General features: G+C 38.4%; 1 protein-coding gene across 5 annotated transcripts in view; it reads left to right on the plus strand.

The window, feature by feature from the left end:
* Nucleotides 1-7,724: 7,724 nt before the first annotated feature.
* MNAT1 (MNAT1 component of CDK activating kinase) overlaps nucleotides 7,725-22,267 on the plus strand; it is a 211,384-nt gene continuing 196,841 nt past the window's right edge. The window contains exon 1 of one of the 5 annotated variants that reach the window (XM_055538254.1): nucleotides 7,725-8,037. In XM_055538254.1, the coding sequence (XP_055394229.1) occupies nucleotides 7,949-8,037 (89 nt within the window). In that variant the 5' untranslated portion in view covers nucleotides 7,725-7,948. The remainder of the gene's footprint in view (nucleotides 8,038-22,267) is intronic. The other 4 variants (XM_055538256.1, XM_055538257.1, XR_008699570.1 and 1 more) reach the window with 4 other exon arrangements.

Genomic DNA, 22,267 nt, shown 5'->3' on the forward strand with positions numbered 1-22,267 from the left:
TTTTACTTTGGGCTTAACTTGCTTTTGTACTACCCTAATGAAGCCAGCACTGACATCTCTGGTAGATTCAAAATTTATGATTATACAAAAGACCACATGTTTCTATCCCATTGGAAATATCCAGTTAGGCATTGAACTTCTGGACAATATCTGAGATTCATAACTTTCTTGAATTTTTAAAAATATGCTTTTTATTTTAGAATAATTTTGACTTATAATACAGTCATAAAGAGAATAGGGTTCCCACTTACTCTTTACCTAACTTTCCATGATGTTAATATCTTACATTATAGCAATACATTTGTCCAAACAAATTAACATTGGTGCAATACTGTTAACTCTGGACCTTTTTTTGGATTCACCAGTTTTTTCACTAATATCTGTCTTCTGTTCCTGGATCTAATCCTGGATATCACATTCCATTTAGTTCCTTGAATTTTAAAAGTGTATTTATCAGAAGAAAGTAGACAGGAGGTAGTGTGGTTTAGTGGAAAGCATGTGGATTTGGGGATCAGTTAGCTAGGTGTAGGTTTAATCCTAGCTCTGCCATTTATTAGCTACTTGACTATAAAAAGTGGACAGGATTGTTGTGAGGATTAAATGAGATAAGATGTGCCCAAAAGCACCTGGCACATAATTAATCTTTGTTAAATGTTTTTTATCTCCCTCATGATAGTGCAAAGTAGGAAACTTTTCAGTTGTATATACCTAATGAAAATTCATTTGGCTATATTAAAGGGCTATCCAAGTGCAGATCATAGGAATCTTCCTCAGGCTTATTATCAATCAAATATAATGCATTAACTTGGAAAATCATGCATTGGGTTTCTGCATGTCTTGTGTATATTTGCCTCCAGAGTCTCAAGTTCAACCGATATCCTGTTTTATAATATCTGTAGCCTGTAGCTACGTTGGTATTCTATAGCTCCAGTAAGAGATTTCTATAGGACCAGAAGTGAAATCCAACACCAGGCTCCGGATTCCTTTAGCTGGCTGAGCGTCCGAGCTCATTCTGGCAGCAATTCGAAGTGGGCTGGAAGCCCTTGACTCAAATATGGTTAGCTACATTGATGTAGAACACCAGACTTGAGGGTATGTGGAGTTAATCTTGGGGCACTTTTTTGTCAAATGACTTGTAAAATTGCTGAGTACTTGCTTCTACTTCCTGTGTCTGCCATGCTGTGAACGTTGAGTCTGCTGTGCTGATGTACAGACTAAAGCTATGTTTTGATTTGGGAAAATGGAGTTGAGGTTGGGATTGCCTAAGAGTGAAAACTATGCCGCTTGTTTCTCTTTCTCTTCCTTCCTGCCTGAAGATAATGATGAGCAACACAGAAATCTTTTGCCATTTTAGCATAGTGAAGAAAACATAGTTCAGCACAAAATATTGCCCTTTGCTTAAATATATCTAATGGTGTTGCTATCAAGAATGGAGATTTCTGGGGCTTCCCTGGTGGCTCAGTGGTGAAGAATCTGCCTGCCAAAGCAGGAGACACAGGTTTGACCCCTGGTTGGGGAAGATCCCACATGCCACTGAGCAACTAAGCCCCTGCCCCACAACTGTTGAGCCTGTGCTCTAGAGCCGGAGAGACGCAACTACGGAGCCCGCATGCCACAACTACTGAAGCCTGTATGCCCTAGAGCCCAAACTCCACAACAGGAGAAGCCATCGCAGTGAGAAGCCCACATACTGCAACTAGAGAGTAGCCCCCGGTCTCTTGCAACTAGAGAAAAGCCTGAGCAGCAGCAAAGACCCAGCACAGCCAAAAAAAAAAAAAAAAAAAAAGAATGGAGATTTCTTTTCTCAAAACCAACTTTGGCTATCTGGATAGAGGGAAGGCTGTGTATCTGTATCTTGGTCAGTTCTTTCTGCTTCCAAAAGCTTATATTAAGGAAGTTAGGTTGTAAAGTAGTCTCCTAGGTAGAGGAGGTGTTCCTTTGCTATTTAGTGACCAACAGTTGATGATATGTAATCAGCATTTCTGAAAGATCTTTCATTTGCTAAATGTTTATTGAGTCCTGATTAAGTGCATGGTTTTGCATTACATACTGAAGGATAAAATTGGGGTCTCTGACCCTGAGTAACTTAAAATCTGGTAGGGGAAGCAAGACATATTTATAAGTAAGTATAATACAGGATATATGAATGTTAAGGATAAAGAGATTAATTCTGAGAGGCAAAAGGCAATGGGGAATGGATTTTTAGCTGGATCTTTAAGGACAAGAATTTTGAGAGTTCAAGGATAGAGTTCATTAAAGGCAGAGGGAACAAAGCATGGAGCCATGAAGCCGTGTGGTTTATTTCTGAATATACTGAGTAATTCAGTGTGTCAGAAATGTGGGTTTTATATAGGTGTATGATGGGAGATTAGCTTAAAAGGCATGTTGGGGACAAATTATGAGGGACTTTGAATGAAATGCTCATTTTGCTGTGGTGTGGTGGACATAGTGGTATAGTGGCTATGTTGTGAGTAATATCATGGCCATATATTTGAGTGGTCCAGGGTTGGGCACTGGCACCAAACCAAAACATTCAGTGCTTCTCTAGGATTTTTCAAACTTACCTAAAAAAAAAGAAGACTGGTAGAAGGAGTCTTGAATGTAATACGTGGGAGTTCTCAGTGACCAAACTCTGCCTGTCGAGGATGCTAATGAGCACTAGATGAGGAGAGTGACCTAGTGAGTCACCTGGATGATGGTGGAGGGAAAGATCCTGGCAGAGACTTAAGTGCCAGGTTCTAGTTCTCTCCCAAATGTAGCAGCATTTTTGCCTCTTAGTGATGTTAATTTCCCCAGGAGCCAGAAACTCCACTTGAACTGGCCTAGGCAAAAAGATGAAAATTTTGGATCATAATACCAGAATGGGAAGAGTAGAATGCAGCTGGTCAGACTTAAAGACCCATTCATTGTCCCTTTTCACTGGCCTCTGCGTCTTTCATCAAAGTAGTTTTAGTCTTTCAAAGGGGCTTTCCCCAGAAGGTTGGAACCCTGGGCTTCCAGGAGTTCCCAGCACACATTTTCTAGCTTCAAGAGGCTCTGCTGCTTTTTCCTTACTGCCAATTTGATAAATTCTAGGGATGATCTCTGATTGGTCCATAGGGTTCTGTTGTCAACCCCAAGGCCAGAGGGCCAGCATTGCAATTGGCAGGCCCATTAGAACTGCCCAGTTCTGTGGGGGAGGAGCTGTTTTCCATAAGAACAGGGTGGGATGCTATCCGCAGTCAACAAAATAAAGCCTTCCCAACAAAGATTGGGAAGGTTTAACCTGGGTTCATAGCCTTGGGGCTGGAAAGGAAGGGTTGCCTTTGAGAAACATTATCCAAGAGGGGTAGAATCTGCGCTTAAGTATGCTAGAGGATGAGCAGATTTGGGAAGAGAAATAATGGGCTCCTATTCCTTGTAGCTCAGTCAGTAAAGAATCCACTTGCAATGCTGGAGACCTGGGTTCAATTCCTGGGTCAGGAAGATCCCCTGGAGAAGGAAATGGCAACCCACTCTAGTATACTTGCCTGGGAAATCACATAGACAGAGGAGCCTGGCAGGCTACAGTACAGTGTATGGGGTTGCAAGAGTTGGACATGACTTAGTGACTAAACCACTACCATCTTTATAAAATGGAAAACTTTCGTTGGGATATAGCTATCTTGATGAAAGTGGTTAACCTGATAGTTGGGCGTTTTTCACAAAGGCTGAGGTTCCATTTCAATCAGAAGTCTGGTGCTATCAGTGCCTTCTTCCTCAAAGTTTTCTGACCATTCTGCATTAGTGAACTCCACCAGTGGTGGTATACTTTTCAGAGTTTCTACTGTCTATGAGGGCTTCGTATATGCATATCATGTTATTTAATCATTACAGGAACCCTGTGAAGTGTATTATGTGGAGGAGGGAAACCCAGTTAAGGGAAGATAAGACATTTGGCTCAAAAACAGTTCTGTTTTTCAAAATTTATTTCATTTTTTATTGGGCTATAGTTACTTTACAATTATGTGTTTCTGCTGCACAGCAAAGTGAATCAGCCATACATGTACATATATTTCCTCTTTTTTGGATTTCTTTCCAAAAAATGTAGGTTGCCACAGAGCACTGAGTATGTGCTGTAGTCAGTTGCTCAGCTGTGTTTGATTCTCTGCAACATCATGGACTGTAGCCTGCCAGGCTTCTCTGTCCATGGAATTCTCCAGGAAAGAATACTGGAGTGGATAGCCATTCCCTTCTCCAGGGGATCTTTCCGACCCAAGGATTGAACCTGGGTCTCCTGCATTGCCGGCAGATTCTGAAGAAAAGCTAGGACAATCATAGGCAGTGTATTAAAGAACAGAGACATCACTTTGCTGGCAAAAGTCCGCCTAGTCAAAGCTGTGGTTTTTCTAGTAGTCATGTATGGAGATGAGACCTGGACCATAAAGAAGGCTGAGCTCCGAAAAATTGATGCTTTTGAACTGTAGTGTTGGAGAAAACTCTTGAGAGTCTCTTGGACAGCAAAAGGATTAAACCAGTCAATCCTAAAGGAACTCAATCCTGGATATTCATTGGAAGGACTGACGCTGAAGCTGAAACTCCCAATACTTTGGCCAGGTGATGTGAAGATCTGACTCATTGGAAAAGACTCTGATGCTGGGAAAGATTGAAGGCAGGAGGAGAAGGGTGACAGAGGATGAGATGGTTGGATGGTTATCGCCGACTCACTGGACATGAGTTTGAACAAACTCCAGGAGATAGTGAAGGACAAGGAAGCCTGGTGTGCTGCAGTCCATGGGGTCACATAGAGTTGGACAGGGCCTAGTGAATGAACAAAATAAAGTTGGTTAGGTCTGTTTTTAATATGACAGGTTCTTCCTAGTACATGCCTTGTGTAGATACTACCACTCACTAATAATACCTATACTAGCAAACTCTTAGAGATAGTGAAGAACAGGGAAGCCTGGCATGCTGTAGTTCATGGGGTTGCAAAGAGTTGGACACGACTTAGCGACTTAGTTGGACATGAGCAACTCTTAATAACAGATCACAGTTACTGAGCTCTTACTCTGTGCTCATGGTGTCTTCAGTCCAGTGTGCTAGTTGTGCTGGTATTATCCACATCTTATATTTGGGAAAACTGGTGCTTTTAGTTGTGTAGCTAGTAAATGAGGCAGGCAGAACTTGAATTCAGCTCACTTGATGCTAGGAGCCAAATCTATAATCACTACTTTCTACTGGTTCTAGCTCAATGAGTAATGCTAATCTGGTAGACTTCCAAGTCAGCTGCTGTTACCATGCTTCTCTGACAGTAATTTCCAACCAGGGGAAAAGATAGAGCTGGTAGCAATGTTTCCTCCCATAATCTTCAGTGCTTTCCTTGCCTTAATCTCAAGGCTTGGGAGAAAGGAAAAGCAATTCACTGCATAAAAGTGCTTTGAGGTCTCCTGTTCAGAGAAATGATTAAAAGTGTTTTGGTGATGATAAACATTGTTGTCATTGGTTTTCAGTCGCTAATTCATGTCCTACTCTTGGCAACCTCATGGACTGTAGCAAGCCAGACTCCTCTGTCCTCTACTTTCTCCCTGAATTTGCTCAAATTCATGTCCATCAGAAATGCTATCTAACCATCTCATCCTTTGCTGCTCCCTTCTTCTTTTGTCTTCAATCTTTCCCAGGATCAGAGTCTTTTCCAGTGAGTCAGCTCTTCCTATCAGGTGGCCAAAGTATTGGAGCTTCAGCTTTAGCAACCATTCTTCTAATGAATATTCCTTTAGGGTTAACTGATTTGACCTCCTTGCAGTCCAAGGGAACTCTCAAGAGTCTTCTCTAGCACTATTGCTAACTTAGTGGATAAGTTCTCATTTAGTTTTGGCTAAAAGTTTTATTTGCATACTAATCATGTTCTGTCTTTCACCAGAAGTTTCCTTTTCTGTTAAAATACAAAGATCCTAAAAATTGTCTTTATTTTTAGAGTGCTTCACTTTGACTCTCTGGTTTGGATGTGGTCTCTTTCAATAAATAGCAGCAAAGGAACGTCCCTGCTGATTTAGTAGTTAAGGCTCCACACTTCCACTGCAGGGGACCTGGGTGCGAACCTTGGTGGGGGAATTTAGATCTCACATGTCTTGCAGACATGTCAACTAAAAAAATTTTTTTTAGTAAAATTGCAGCATAATGTCTCCAGCACAGCATTTGATATTGCCTATTTTAGTAAAAGTTACATTTGTTTAGTTTCTGATAGTGAACAATATTGGAGAAGGAAATGGCAACCCACTCCAGTATTCTTGCCTGGGAAATCCCATGGGCAGAGTAGCCTGCTGGGTTATTGATAGTCCATGGGGTTGCAAAGAGTCAAATCTGACTTGCTGACTAAAGAACAACAACAATGAACAATATTATGATCACACAAATGTCACGATGTTTTTGTTAGGTAAATCCCTCATGTCTTTCTACTAATATAAAGGCCTGTGCTGTGGCCTGCCTTGGTCTGTTGGTTCCCAGATGTGGTATACAGCTGTTTGTCATGTCCTCCTTCCATAGCACATGGAAATTCCAACTGTATTTCCACAGTGTGGGTTGCCTGTTGAGTTCACTGTTTAAAAACAAGTGAGAGTTGGAATATTCCTCTTTATATTTTTATTGAAAAGAGAAAAGATTACTATGAGTATATTCCATTGGTATTCATTGTATGGGTTAATTTGAAAAAGTTTGTACGCCCACTTCTGATGGAATTTGGGTCAGATTATGATACAGTGCTCAGAATAAAAAAATTTTGCATTACACTATTTGATGTTCATTCATTCATTCATTCTTCATTTACTATACTTAATCAACAAGTATAATTAAATCCTTGTTCAGGAGATGGATAAGATGTGTCCTTTATAGTGGGAGGAATTTATTAACTGATAGAGCTGTTTACAGGCTTCCCAGGTGGCTCTTGTGGTAAAGAACCTGATTGCCAATGCAGAAGATGCAAGAGATGCCAGTTTGAGCCCTGTGTCAGGAAGATCCCCTGGAGGAGGGCAAAGCCTGGAGAATTCTTGCCTGGAGAAATTCCATGGACAGAGGAGCCTGGTGGGCTACAGTCCATAGGGTGGCAGAGAGTCGGACATGACTGAGTGACTTAACATGCATGCAGAGCTGTTTATAAATATCACTTTGCAACCTTGATAAATGCAGTGAATGTTACTTAAAATTTCCAAAGAGATTCAGGCTCTCAAGAGAGTAGAGTTGCTGAAATAAAGTCTATATTCCTGTGTTTGGGGAAACAAATACTGTCATTGATTGGTAGGGTGGTAAGAGATATTAGAGCCAGCTGAAACCGTTAAGCATGCCTGACCATCTTGAGGTAATTGCCTCTCTGCAGATGCCAGATATTATTTATAGAACTATTTAAACATTTAGTGAGAATCTGTAATATTTAGGGTCAGCATGAGACTTTCATTCTAAATAACTTTTCCAAGCTTCATATCTGAGAATGCATATTGTTTTCTGTGATTGCACGACTGTGCAAGTGTAAAGAAGAAGTATAAAGCACAAGACTATCACACTGTTTAAAAGAAAATACTGGTCCGAGTTACTGAGTATGTACACCAAACATAGCTCTTTGATTAATGGGACTATTTCCAGACAGAACAAGGTGGAATCTGTGTTCCTAATTGTGACACGATTTCCTGAAAAATACAGCTAGGTACACTTGAGGGTTTATGTGTAATTTGCCTTTTTAAAAAGCCCTCCCCCTAAATCCAAGGTTTTTCCGTGGCCTGCTAAACCTGAGACCAAGCCCTAGCGGCAGTACCGGAAAACTTGCTTCCGGAACCTTTGTGCTGAAGTGCCTTGCCACCGGCCGGTGCTCATTCGTAAAGGACCGTCCCAGCCAAGAGCCTGTTGTTAGGAACCTGCTTGGCCTCGAATCTGAGGGGCTTTAGGTTGGCTGTTGCTGTGACTGAAGCAGGCGCCGGGGAGAGTCCACTGCAAGGAAGGCGCCATGGACGATCAGGGCTGCCCCCGGTGTAAGACCACCAAGTACCGGAACCCTTCGTTGAAGCTGATGGTGAATGTGTGCGGACACACTCTGTGAGTCGGGGGATAGTTGGGTTCCATGGAGGGAGACGCACAGGGTGGGAGCTCCCGAAAGAGCCGGGAGATGCTTGTCGTCGGCTCAGGGGAGAAAAGGGCTTCGTTAGTATCGACACTGGGGAAGAAAATAGGAAAAGGGAACGTTGTTTCTCTAAACAGACTACCCTCCAGTCCTGAGCCGCTCTGGCCTGCTTTGAACTGCCGGGTTCCCTGATGTGGTAACCAGCAGTTTGTCACGTTCCCCCCTCCTTAGGCGATGAGAATCTGGACTGTATTGCCGGGCTGTGTTGTTAACAGGGTTCCAGCGTGGGAGATCGGAGTGTTTAATTTCACGCAAAGCGTTTTTATTAAAAAGAAAGTGCTATGAAAATACAATTACTGTGTTTATATATTGTTGCTATTTGTTGCACAGGTTAATATGAAACTCCATCGGTATGCCCACTGTCCTGATGGAGTTTGGTTAGTTCTCATCTCTAAAAGAGAAAATTCAGATTCTAGGCAGTTAATTTTGGAGATACAGTAATGGCTGGCATTTATTGGGTGTACATTACGTGTCAGGCAGTGTTCTAAGCGCTTTACCTTGAGTTAATCCCATTTCATTCTCAACAGCAGCACTATGAAGTAGGTACTCATCTCATTCCCATTTTACAGGAAAGGAAACGGAGACTGCTTCAGATACCTTATTTAGTGGACCCTTCTAGAATTGGAACACAGGCTGTCTGACTATAGAATGCCAATTTTGGGGGGTTAGGGGCAAGAAGGGAGATTGTTTTGAAGAATAAGTGCAGGAACTGATCAGCGTGTTTCTTGCCACGTTTTTATGGTTAAATGTGGTTCAGTAAAGGTGGTTTTATAAAGCGCTTTGAAATGTAAGGTGAACATACATTCTCGTAGTTTCTTTGATGTTTCTAAAATATAAAAAATGATGGTTAACCTACAGTGTGGTAGACAAGATCTTTGGGTAAGCCTGAGTTGCATGGTTAGTTGTAGCTATAATGATTATAAAGGGATTTAATAACTTACTGGACTGGTGTTATTTTCTAAGTAGTCTTTATTTTCCTTTGCTTTATCCAGCAAAGGAAATACAGTAGAGCTGTATTGAATGTGATTGAATGGATTAAAATTAGAAATAAGGTGAAAGTAATCAAGTAGATTGGAAAAGGGAAACCAGACAAAGGCTGTAAAGACTGTTCAGTTTTTAGAAAGATTTTGGTTGGTTTTTCTTTATTTTCCTGTACCAGATTTGTTATAGTTGGTGCTCAAGGAAAAGGAATTTGCTTTTTTTGAAAGGGTACTAAATGTAATTTACTGGAAAAAATTGATACCTAGTAGTACTTAGCTAGTCAGGGAAGATTATGTGATTTTTAGCAAAATAAATTGCATTTTTATTAGACAGTCATATTTATTTTTAATTGGAAATTGCTTTTGTTGTGTCCATGGTCTTTTCTGTTTTTTTCATAAGAGTTAAGAATTGTCTATGTCATTCTGATGTTGCATTGATTTTGGCTTATTTGCTAATCTGTTAGTTAAAGACCAAGTTTTACAGCTCTCTTTTAACTTGAAATATCAAAATGAATAAAAGATTATATGGTATTGGCTAAGAGAACAAACTTCTGATTTTGAATTCTTTGTACTCTTATAGGCTCTGGGCAAATTCCTCTTATCTCATTTTTCTTCCCTGTACAATAGAGATAACAGCACTATGTATATTACAGTGTTTGAGGATTAAATAATATATGTAAACATCATACTTGGAGGTGCTTAATAGAATTTTTTTCACATAGTATTTGCTCAGTATACATTGGTAATCATTATTATTATTTATGCATGGTACGGATGCTAAGCAGAAATAAAATTTAAACAGGATCCACTCGGCCTGCTTTAAAAGACTTGCACAACAATGGTATCTTTAAATGAATTCAAGAGATTATAAAATGTGGAAATACAGTTTTGATTATAATGCCCCTTTTGTGATTTAAATAGGAACTCAGAATCATGTTCTCTCATGGAAATGGGGTTATATACACCCTGACTTTTTTCATAATGTGTATCTTGGATATCTTTTCTAAATTGGTATGTGTATATACTCCTCTTTAACATTTGGATGATAGTCCACTGTTTGGCTATACTATAATTGATTTACCCAAAAATTTTGTTACGAATATTTAGATTTCCTATTTTTCACTAGAGTCAGTTTCTCTATTTCTGCCCTCCTCCTCAGCCCATATACAAGTATATTGTAAGATATAAGAGGAGAACCAGGGGTAAATGCCTAATAGTGGAATTGTATGTGACTTTTAAATTTTGATAAACATTGCCCACTTGTTCTCAAAAAAGATTGTATCTGTTGTGCTCCCACCAACTGTTCATGGGAATTCTTGTTGCCACATATCTTTGCTGCTATTGGGCATTATTACTTTTTTAATCTTGCTGTTCTGATAAGTAATAGAACATTGTAGATTTTGATGTGAAATACTTTTGATTTGATAGTATGCTGAATTTGTACAGAATGTCTTTCATGGGATTGAGCTTAGGCATTGCTATAATTGTTGGTCTGAAAGGAGTAGGTATTATTTTTTAGTATTATTATTTGTATTAATACTATTATCTATTGCTATGTAATAAATTGCCTCAAAAGTTAGCACCTTAATAAATATTTATTATACAGTTTTGGAGGGTCAGGAGTCTGAGAGTGGCTCAGCTGAGTGATTCTGGCTCAGTGTCTTTCATGAGGTTTGCTCAAGCTGTTTTCTTGGACTGGAGTGTCTGTCCAGGGTCACTCATGTGGCTCTAGGCAGGTTCAGTTCCTCACCTTGGACCCTCCATAGGACTGCTCGTGACGTGGCTTTTCCCAGAGTTAGTGAGAGAACTAGAGGCTCCAGAGCCTTTCATCATCTAATGACAAAAATCACATTATCATTGCTTCTGCTGTATTTTATTTGTTAGCACTGAAGTCCTGTTACAGAGTAGGAGGGTATTTATACACAAGAGTGTGAATACCATGAGGCAAGGATTACAGGGCCACATGATTTTACTCACTTTATTTTGTGTGTCAAGTAGCAAAGTCATTTTAAGAGGCAAATAATAAAGTGAGTAGGGATAGTGCTTCACAGGAGATAGGAAGTGTAGGATTATAGAAAGATTATTTAGAAGTACTATTTATGAGAGAAAATACAGGAGCAGAAAGGAGAAAAAAGGTGAAACATTATGAAAATACTTTTCTCCCTTAACTGCTAGCAGTTGAGGAAGTGGTGATTGAGTAGTAAAGGGCCCACCTGGTAGGAAAGATACCCTGAAGAAGGAAATGGCCCCTCACTCCAGTATACTTGCCTAGAAAATCCCATGGATAGAGGAGCCTGGTGAGCTACACTCCATAGGGTAGCAGAAGAGTTGGATATGACTTAGCGACTAAACAATGACAAATTCCATTATGTATTAATATTAAATCAATCCAGCAAACACCCAAATGAATTGATTGCATGCACATCCAAAGAAGATTGGATTCTAAATTTGCTTTTTTTTCAATTCAAGGATGAACTTTTTTCTGTTTATCAGGGCCACCTATTTTTAGAAATAAGCCTTTCATAGAATTCTTCGTAGAATTTTCAAGGCATGTTGATTTAGAAGGAGCCAGTTATATCTAATTCTCATTTAACTAAAGTCTTTTTTATTTTTTTCTTTTTCAGAGAAGATGGGAAAACTTTATTTTCTTTGGAATAGAGCAGATCCTCTTTACCCAATATAGTTGGATGATATTTTTCAGAGTAACACAAGCAAGTAAAACTAATAATTTAAGTTTTATCCCAACCATCCTTAGCAACACTTGTCTTTGGAAACTACCTATGTTTGATTTTACTAAATCTTCTTTCTTCATATTAAACACACATAAGACACAAAGTAGAATAAAGAAAAACTCATCCTGATATATGTTAAAGACAATATATTGCCATATTTTCTTAAAGTTTCTCTTTTTCTCCTTTTTATTTTTACTTTTTTCTCTGCTTCTCTCTGTCTCTCTCTCTCTTGCTAGGTAGATTTTTCTGAAGAGTTACCAGTCTGAATTTTGCTGATTGCATCTCTGTGGTATTATTATGTTCCTTTGTATTTCCTATAAATTACTAGCAGCTTTTAGAGGTTTATCAGATTAAAGTTCAGTTTATTTGTTGTTGGAAAGAATAATTCTAAAGTGGTATTAATTCATTTGTTTTTATGCTGGGCTTGTACGTTACTGTTTTCTGAACTGGGAAACAGTGGACAGAAAAATTAGAAAAAGGTACTCATTCTGGGTAGAAAATTAGAAAAAGGGGACTTTCTGGATATATTGTTGTTAATTTCTAATTTAATTTTGTTGTAGTAAGAGAACAAATTTTGCTAAATTTCAGTCTTATAAAATTTTATGAAAACTTATGGTCCGTGTGTGGTCTCTTTTGGTGAGCAAGGTCTTAGTTGATGAGCAAGTCAAGTTGAAAAGAGTGTGTGTTCTGTAACTGTTGGGTATAGTGTATGTCAGTTAGGTCAGCTTGGTTGATAGTGTTAACTTCTGAGTATCTTTACTAATCCTGTATCCTTACTAATTTATTGTTTCTACTCATTTTATCAGTTACTCCAAACAGATTGTGTATTTGTCAGTTTCTCCTTTTAGTAGTTCTGTCATGCTTCATGTATTTTGAAACTCTTATTAGGTACATCAATTCAGTTCAGTTCAGTTCAGTTGCTCAGTTGTGTCCGACTCTTTGCGACCCCATGAATCGCAGCACGCCAGGCCTCCCTGTCCATCACCCATTCTCAGAGTTCACTCAGACTCACGTTCATAGTCAGTGATGCCATCCAGCCATCTCATCCTCTGTCATCCCCTTCTCCTCCTGCCCCCAATCCCTCCCAGCATCAGAGTCTTTTCCAGTGAGTCAGCTCTTCACATGAGGTGGCCAAAGTACTGGAGTTTCAGCTTCAGCATCATTCCCTCCAAAGAAATCCCAGGGCTGGTCTCCTCCAGAATGGACTGGTTGGATCTCCTTGCAGTCCAAGGGACTCGCAAGAGTCTTCTCCAACACCACAGTTCAAAAGCATCAATTCTTCAGTGTTTAGCCTTCTTCACAGTCCAACTCTCACATCCATACATGACCACAGGAAAAACCATAGCCTTGACTAGACGAACCTTCTTTGGCAAAGTAATGTCTCTGCTTTTGAATATGCTATCTAGGTTGGTTATAACTTCCCTTCCAAGGAGTAAGCGTCTTTTAATTTCATGGCTGCATTCACCATCTGCAGTGATTTTGGAGCCCCCCCAAATAAAGTCAGCCACTGTTTCCACTGTTTCCCCATCTATGTGCCATGAAGTGATGGGACCAGATGCCATGATCTTCCATTTTCTGAATGTTGAGCTTTAAGCCAACTTTTTCACTCTCCTCTTTCACTTTCATCAAGAGGCTTTTGAGTTCCTCTTCACTTTCTGCCATAAGGGTGGTGTCATCTGCATATCTGAGGTTATTGATATTTCTCCCGGCAATCTTGATTCCTTACTTTACTGCAACTCAATCTCCAAACTTTGAGTTTCTTGCAAAACTTGTTGGGGCTTGATTTTAGGCTTTGTTAGAGTAAATCTAGATAGAATAAGTCTTATTATACGATGTGGTCCCCATTCTTGAAGCCTTTCTGGTATCTCAACTGGATTTTTGAGGTGTTAATAAGGTGTTACTGTGGGTTCTCTACTCTGGCTGGGTAGGAACTCTAAAATATACCCAGCACTCCTTAACTACCTTCTCTTCCTCTGTCAGCCATTCTCTTTTAAGCCTTGATTGGTTTTGCCCTGCATATATGCAGTCTGTTCTTTGGCCTGGCCATGGACTTATGGGAATTCTTATACAGACTTCTGACCATATCAACTGCACTGAAGTTTGATCTTTGCCTGTACAACTTAGCACAAGCACTGTGCCCTTCTTAAACTCTTGCTTGCTAGGCTATCGTCATGGAAATTTTTTCCCAGATAGAAAAATGAGGCAATTGTCGGGCTCACCTTGTTAGTTTACCATTTCTAAGGGATTATAGTCTTTGTGTTACCCATTGTCTAATGTCTGTAAACAGTTGTTTCATACATTTTGTTTTATGGTTGCTCATGGTAGGAATGCTAGTCTGACATCGGTTGCTCCATCATATTTGTTAGAAAATGCTGGACTTACTGTTGTTGAGGCATTTACTTCCTTTAGTCTCAGTTTTGTGTGTACATGTTTATTTTCTTTACCTCAAAATTGGTAATTTCTGTTCCCCTTTAACATTTCTTTCCTTTTGCAGTTTCTGATTTTTTTTTTTACTGTCTCATTTTCTCCCCTAAAACTTTTCTAAATATACTTTTCTTCTCTTCCTCCTCCTTCCTCCTCCCCTGCTTCTTATTCTTCCTCCTTCTCCTCCTCCTCCTACCTATCTCCCGCCTCCTCTTCTTTTTCTTCATGGAGTGAGTGTTTTAAAGTTGATTAGGATATAATGTTGTAGAACAGCTCTGGAGAATTAATATCTAATATTTTGTGGGTCATATTCTAATGAATATCTTAAGACCATTTTCCTGAAGGAGATGGTTTTTGCTTACACTGCATGTATGAGTTGGTATCCCATTATTTCAGTAATTCAAATCCATTAAGTAATAGAACACTGAAACATGAGTTAGAAAATCTATATTCTAGTTCTGTCACAGACTGGCAAGTTTTAGGTCACCTGTTTAGCTTTGATTTGTAAATTTGTTTAGAACAGATAATTTTTAACCCCCTTCAGTCTCTTAAAATTTGGGTAATTTAGTTAATAGTTAATTAGAAAATCACTGTACTTAGTAGCTTTAGTCTTTTTTTTTTGGACCACATACCATTAATAAAAGTGCTTCATAAGATATGAAAAATTTCAGTTATTTTTATTAACTGTTATTTTTCCTTTTCAATACAGGAGAAAGTACTGATCACTATTTATAGAATGTAAATATATCACTATGATTGGGTATCTTATGGCTATAATATATATATTTTTGATTTTATTAAAATGACTATTTGTGCATTTTGGTTTTTAAGATGCAATGTTTGCATTTCAGTTCCTTATTTTATTAAGTGTAACTTAATGTTATGGCAGAAAGTGAAGAGGAACTCAAAAGCCTCTTGATGAAAGTGAGAGAGGAGAGTGAAAAAGTTGGCTTAAAGCTCAACTTCCAGAAAACGAAGATCATGGCATCTGGTCCCATCACTTCATGGGAAATAGATGGGGAAACAGTGGAAACAGTGTCAGACTTTATTTTGGGGGGCTCCAAAATCACTGCAGATGGTGACTGCAGCCATGAAATTAAAAGACGCTTACTCCTTGGAAGGAAAGTTATGACCAACCTAGATAGCGTATTCAAAAGCATAGACATTACTTTGCCAACAAAGGTTCGTCTAGTCAAGGCTATGGTTTTTCCTGTGGTCATGTATGGATGTGAGAGTTGGACTGTGAAGAAGGCTAAACGCTGAAGAATTGATGCTTTTGAACTGTGGTGTTGGAGAAGACTCTTGAGAGTCCCTTGGACTGCAAGGAGATCCAACCAGTCCATTCTGGAGGAGACCAGCCCTGGGATTTCTTTGGAAGGAATGATGCTGAAGCTGAAACTCCAGTACTTTGGCCGCCTCATGCGAAGAGTTGACTCATTGGAAAAGACTCTGATACTGGGAGGGATTGGGGGCAGGAGGAGAAGGGGACGACAGAGGATGAGATGGCTGGATGGCATCACTGACTATGAACGTGAGTCTGAGTGAACTCTGGGAGTTGGTGATGGACAGGGAGGCCTGGTGTGCTGCGATTCATGGGGTCGCAAAGAGTCGGACATGACTGAGCGACTGATCTGATCTGATCTGATCTGATAGTTCTTTAAAACCGTGGTTACTGAATGTTTAGTAATTATGTTATTTGTACTGTTTCTTTTTGAATGTGAAAAACATAGCCCTATGGGATAAGTCTCTTCTGTAATTCTTTTCATTTATACTGGGAATCTTTTTTTTAAGAATCATTTTATCTGCTGAGTAGTTTAGTATGTATATGTATGGTTGTATGTATACACCCAATCCCATAGGTGTATATATACACCCCTATATATACACATGTATTTTCTGTCTTGGAGGAAACCTTGTGTGAGGTTTGACCTACAGGTGAACTTTCTTTTCATGGATGGACACCCTTTAGGAGCTCTTTCCTTTATATATCCAGTTTTCCTTTGAAGTTATATTGTCCAATTTGTGTTACAAGATGCAAGCAGGTAAGAAGAAGCTGTTTATTAGATGTTCAAAGTTACTTGTTAAAAACACATTATTTTATTCTGCAAGAACCTGATACATTAGCAGTTGGTCATTAGGGATACAAATATAAACAGAGAAAGAATTAATATATTTTCTCATGCCTTTGTTTCTACTGTGGGCATGAAATATTACATCTAACAAATATGTAATGATAGTTTGCCTGAGTTTGAATTCTAGATTTGCCACTTATTCTTAGCCAAGTGATTCAGGGAAAACTATTTTCTTTAAGCCTTTGTTTTCTCATCTGTATAGTGGGTTTACCAGTAGCATATACCTCACAGAATTACTGTGAACATTGGATGAGCACAGTTCAAATAAGTTGAAGAAGTTAGGTAAATTTAAGAGTATTTACTCTAATCAACTGTAAAGAGTTACTTTCAGTATTCTAAATGCAGAAAAATAACAGTTTTTAGGTTAAGTTTTTAGACTCTTTATGGCAGTTTACTTGTTTACTTAGCAACTAGTCCCTGAGATAGTAAATAGAATGAGAACAATTGAATGAAAGTTTAACCTAGATATTTTGGTTTTCTTCATGTTTTAAATGTGTTAAGCTTGTTTTCACAGGTAAAAAGTAATACTTAATTGTAGTTTATTAGTTATTGGTTTACTAATAAATATAAATTTGCATTCTTTCTCATCTGTTCAATACATTTTCTAGACCACTGATTCCTAAGCTTACATCATGCTAGGAATCATCTTGGGTACCTATTTAAAACGCCAGTTTCTGGGCCTTACCATAGATCTCTGGTGGAGGAACTTAGCATTTTATACTGGCTATCTAGGTTAGTCTTGTGCTCAAGCAGTTTTGTAAAACACAGTGCTGAGAATACAACAGTGAATGTGAGAGACATGGTTACTGCCCCCATTAATTTTATAGTATTTTAGGTCTTCTTTTGAGTCATTAAATGGAAATTAGTTTTTTTTTCCTTCTTCTTTCTAAGGAACAAAAAGGGAGTTTAGAATTATAAAAATATTCTTTGAAATTAAGATGTGAAAGTGGACTTTATGTTACTTCTTAAACAAGCTTTTTTTTTTTTTTTTTTTTTTTTAGGAAAAGTACTATTAAAGTAACAGAAATCTGAAATCCTGAACTCTTGTTGTAACCATTCTGCTGATGTAGGAAAAGGGCCTTTGGAGAAGCAAAAAGTTTTAGTGGGTATATCCTAAACTTAGGAGTTTTTGCAATATTAGCATCAAGCGATCAAGCCATTTAGGGGGGTCCAAAGGGGCTTCCTTGTAGCTCAGATGGTGAAGAATCTGCCTGTAATGCAGCAGAGCCCAGTTTGATTTCTGGGAATGGCAACTCACTCCAGTATTCTTGCCTGGAGAATCCCATGGACAGAGGAACTTGGCTGGCTACAGTAGTGGGGTCACAAAGAATTGGGCATGACTGACTAACACTGCTACTACAAATGCATAAATGTTTTTGTGCGACAATCTCTGAAGAGGAAAGATCTAAATATTAGCCCCTTTAGGAAGGTGACACGTGATGTCTGTTTTGGCTGTCAGGTTGAGGGTGGAAGCTTGTTCAGAAGTACATGATACAGAGTGCTGTTTGTTTTGTCAGAAGTATTGATAGGAAGATGGCAGACTTCATGAATGTAAATTTGAAGGAGATTAGCAATCATCTTTTTAGTTCTATTCTACACCTGTCCTCCACTTTTTTTTTGCCACTTTATTTTTTTTAATCAAAGGATATTGCTTACAAAATTTTGTGGTTTTCTGTTATACATCAACAAGAATCAGCCAAAAGTACACCCATGTCCCCTCCCATCCCCCTCTGCATCCCACTCTCATAGATTGTCATGGAGTCCCTATTTGACTTCCCTGAGTCATACAGCAGATTCCCATTGGCTATCTGTTTGCCGTATGGTATTGTGAATTTAAGGAAAGATATAAGCATCTGAATGCAGAGTTCCAAAGAATAGCAAGAAGAGATAAGAAAGCCTTCCTCAGCAATCAGTGCAAAGAAATAGAGGAAAACAACAGAATGGGAAAGACTAGAGATCTCTTCAAGAAAATTAGAGATACCAAGGGGACATTTCATGCAAAGATGGGCTCGATAAAGGACAGAAATGGTATGGACCTAAGAGAAGCAGAAGATATCAAGAAGAGGTGGCAAGAATACACAGAACTGTACAAAAAAGATCTTCACCACCCAGATAATCACGATGGGGTGATCACTGACCTAGAGCCAGACGTCCTGGAATGTGAAGTCAAGTGGGCCTTAGGAAGCTTCACTACGAACAAAGCTAGTGGAGGTGATGGAATTCCAGTGGAGCTATTTCAAATCCTGAAAGATGATGCTGTGAAAGTGCTGCACTCAATATGCCAGCCAATTTGGAAAACTCAGCAGTGGCCACAGGACTGGAAAAGGTCAGTTTTCATTCCAATCCCAAAGGAAGGCAATGCCAAAGAATGCTCAAACTACCGCACAATTGCACTCATCTCACATGCTGGTAAAGTAATGCTCAAAATTCTCCAAGCCAGGCTTCAGCAATATGTAATCCTTGAACTTCCAGATGTTCAAGCTGGTTTTAGAAAAGGCAGAGGAACCAGAGATCTAGTTGCCAACATCTGCTGGATCATGGGAAAAGGAAGGGAGTTCCAGAAAAACATCTATTTCTGCTTTATTGGCTATGCCAAAGCCTTTGACTGTGTGGATCACAATCAACTGTGGGAAATTCTGAAAGAGATGGGAATACCAGACCACCTGACCTGCCTCTTGAGAAATCTGTATGCAGGTCAGGAAGCAACAGGTAGAACTGGACATGGAACAACAGACTGGTTCCAAATAGGAAAAGGAGTACGTCAAGGCTGTATATTGTCACCCTGCTTATTTAACTTCTGTGCAGAGTACATCATGAGAAACGCTGGACCGGAAGAAGCACAAGCTGGAATCAAGATTGCCGGGAGAAACATCAATAACCTCAGATATGCAGATGACACCACCTTTATGGCAGAAAGTGAAGAGGAATTCAAAAGCCTCTTGATGAAAGTGAAAGTGTAGAGTGAAAAAGTTGGCTTAAAGCTCAACATTCAGAAAACGAAGACCATGCATCCAGTCCCATCACTTCATGGGAAATAGATGGGGAAACAGTGGAAACAGTGTCAGACTTTATATTTGGGGGCTCCAAAATCACTGCAGATGGTGACTGCAGCCATGAAATTAAAAGACGCTTACTCCTTGGAAGGAAAGTTATGACCAACCTAGATAGCATATTCAAAAGCAGAGACATTACTTTGCCAACAAAGGTCCGTCTAGTCAAGGCTATGGTTTTTCCTGTGGTCATGTATGGATGTGAGAGTTGGACTGTGAAGAAGGCTGAGCGCCGAAGAACTGATGCTTTTGAACTGTGGTGTTGGAGAAGACTCTTGAGAGTCCCTTGGACTGCAAGAAGATCCAACCAGTCCATTCTGAAGGAGATCAGCCCTGGGATTTCTTTGGAGGGAATGATGCTGAAGCTGAAACTCCAGTACTTTGGCCACCTCATGTGAAGAGCTGACTCATTGGAATAGACTCTGATGCTGGGAGGGATTGGGGGCAGGAGGAGAAGGGGATGACAGAGGATGAGATGGCTGGATGGCATCACTGACTTGATGGACGTGAGTTTGAGTGAACTCAGGAAGTTGGTGATGGACAGGGAGGCCTGGCGTGCTGCGATTCGTGGGGTCGCAAAGAGTCGGACAGGATTGAGCGACTGAACTGAACTGATTGTGAATTTTCATGTTACTCTCTCCATATGCCTCACCCTCTCTCTCCTCCCCTCCCCCTGTGTCCATAGGCCTGTTCCCTATGTATTCTATACCTGTCCTCCATTTTTAAACAAAGCCTAAGAAAGGTTATATGGTTGCATTGCTTACCTGCATGCCGTGTGCTTAGTCATATCCTACTGTTTGTGACTCTCTATCCATGAAATTTTCCTGGCAAGAATACAGGAGGGGGTTGCCATTTCCTCCTCCAGGGGATCTTCCCTGGCCCAGGGATTGAATCCTTGTCTTCTGTGTCTCCTGCATTGCAAGCAGATTCATTACTTGCTGAACCATTGGGGAAGCTTACCTGGCCAGCTTCATTTTCTCATTTCTGTATAAATTTCAGTTAAATTTTGATCACTTTTGCTGAGTAAAATTGTTATTAATGTAATGCAACTAGATTTAACTCAAATCCAGTTTATGTGAAACATGAAAATACTACAGTGTAATCAGAAATCAATTTGATATGCTTAGAACAATTTTCTCTTTATATTTAGTTTCCAGGATGCTAGCCTGAAATAAACCTTTAAGCATTCAATAATAATTTTTCTGCCAGCTTTTAATTTACTTTATCTTTCGCTTTGATAGTATATATGAACAATATCATAGTATTTGGTTTTTGAGGTATAATCATATGCAAATTAGAAAGCCTAAATATATTATTTGTGCCAGGAAATGATTTAGAGGATAACTTTTAATTTTTTTAATGAAAAGCAAATTTTATTTGCTTTTTTTCTGTTATCATTTAGTTGTTGTGGAGGGCAAAACATCTCACAATATCTCTGAAAAATCCTTAATTTAGACTTTATTTTGTGTTATATGCAAGTGTCTAGAAAAACTGTATCAACCACCTATAATGATTATTTTATAGTATTTTTATTTTACATATTTCACTTTGACATTATATATAAAATATGTATATTATATACATGCATAAATAGTTTATTCTCTACAAAAGGAAGAAAATATAAAATTTAATGGACTTTATTAGAAATGTTTTGGCATATTAGGTTTCTTCTCATTTATTAAGTTAGAATATGTAAAAATTGGAATTCTGAGATGAAGAAAAATGATTGCAGACTTCACTCAATTTTTTTTTTAGAACACAAATATGATAGTATCATTGAAAATTAATGAGGGCTCCATCAATATGATGCAGTGCCTCTGCATCATTGATTTATATATATTTAATGAGCCTGCTATTCTGATTTCAGGTAACTGAAGCAGACTACATCTAACAGTAACTCTGATTTACTTACAAAAAATTCTTTCCATTAAAATAGAAAAGTCTTGAAATCTATCAGTGTTAAGTATAATTTCTTCATAAATAATTCTATAATGTTTATTTTCTGGTTGTAACTGACATTTACTGGTTTCAGATAATGTTACCAAAATATATTCTTTTATTTGATCTTCTGTCTTGCTATTGATCTCTGGAGTTGGAGTAGAAAATATGGAGGAAAAGAATGGTTTAAAAGCGTTTAAAAAAAAACGTTTAAAAAACGTTTTAAATGTAAAAAACGTTCAAAAGATTGTAGAAGAATGACATGGCAGATGTTATGTTTTTGAGATCTGTTGAAGTATATATGAGAACTATTTGAGAGAGAACTATTCCTGTATTCTTTTGGCATTATAAATATAACTTTTGATATTTGCATTTACTTTTAGTTTTATTTTAAAATACTTTTATTTTAAGATGTATATTTTGTCAGCTTATTTAAAAGATAGTATTAAAAACATTTTTGACAAAAAAGTGTACATAATAATTTTATAGGGCATTTATTTTAATGTTTACCTTCTGATCATGTGTATCCATGTACACAAATGAACATAGAACTCAATTTATTATGTGCAGTTTTTATGGAACAGTAATTTGCTAAGCTACGTTTACTTTATTTTCAAAAAATGCTAATAGTGCCAAATGAATATGTAATTGATATCTTAGCATTTAATAAAGTAGTGTTAGCAGATAGAAATTTCTTACCCATATTTGCTCTGTCAATTGATAACAGAGATAGTTTCTTTAGATAGTTGAGATTGATAAGCAGAATTTTGAAGATAAAAATTCTTACTCTTAAGGTAGTTTAAATATTTTTAAGATATAAAATGTGATATGTTGTAATAGGTATTTCTGTATTATTCAGACTGAGGATGTAAAATTTCTCATAATTGCA

Source organism: Bubalus kerabau, chromosome 10 (genome assembly GCF_029407905.1).
Source record: "Bubalus kerabau isolate K-KA32 ecotype Philippines breed swamp buffalo chromosome 10, PCC_UOA_SB_1v2, whole genome shotgun sequence".
Classification (NCBI taxonomy): domain Eukaryota; kingdom Metazoa; phylum Chordata; class Mammalia; order Artiodactyla; family Bovidae; genus Bubalus; species Bubalus kerabau.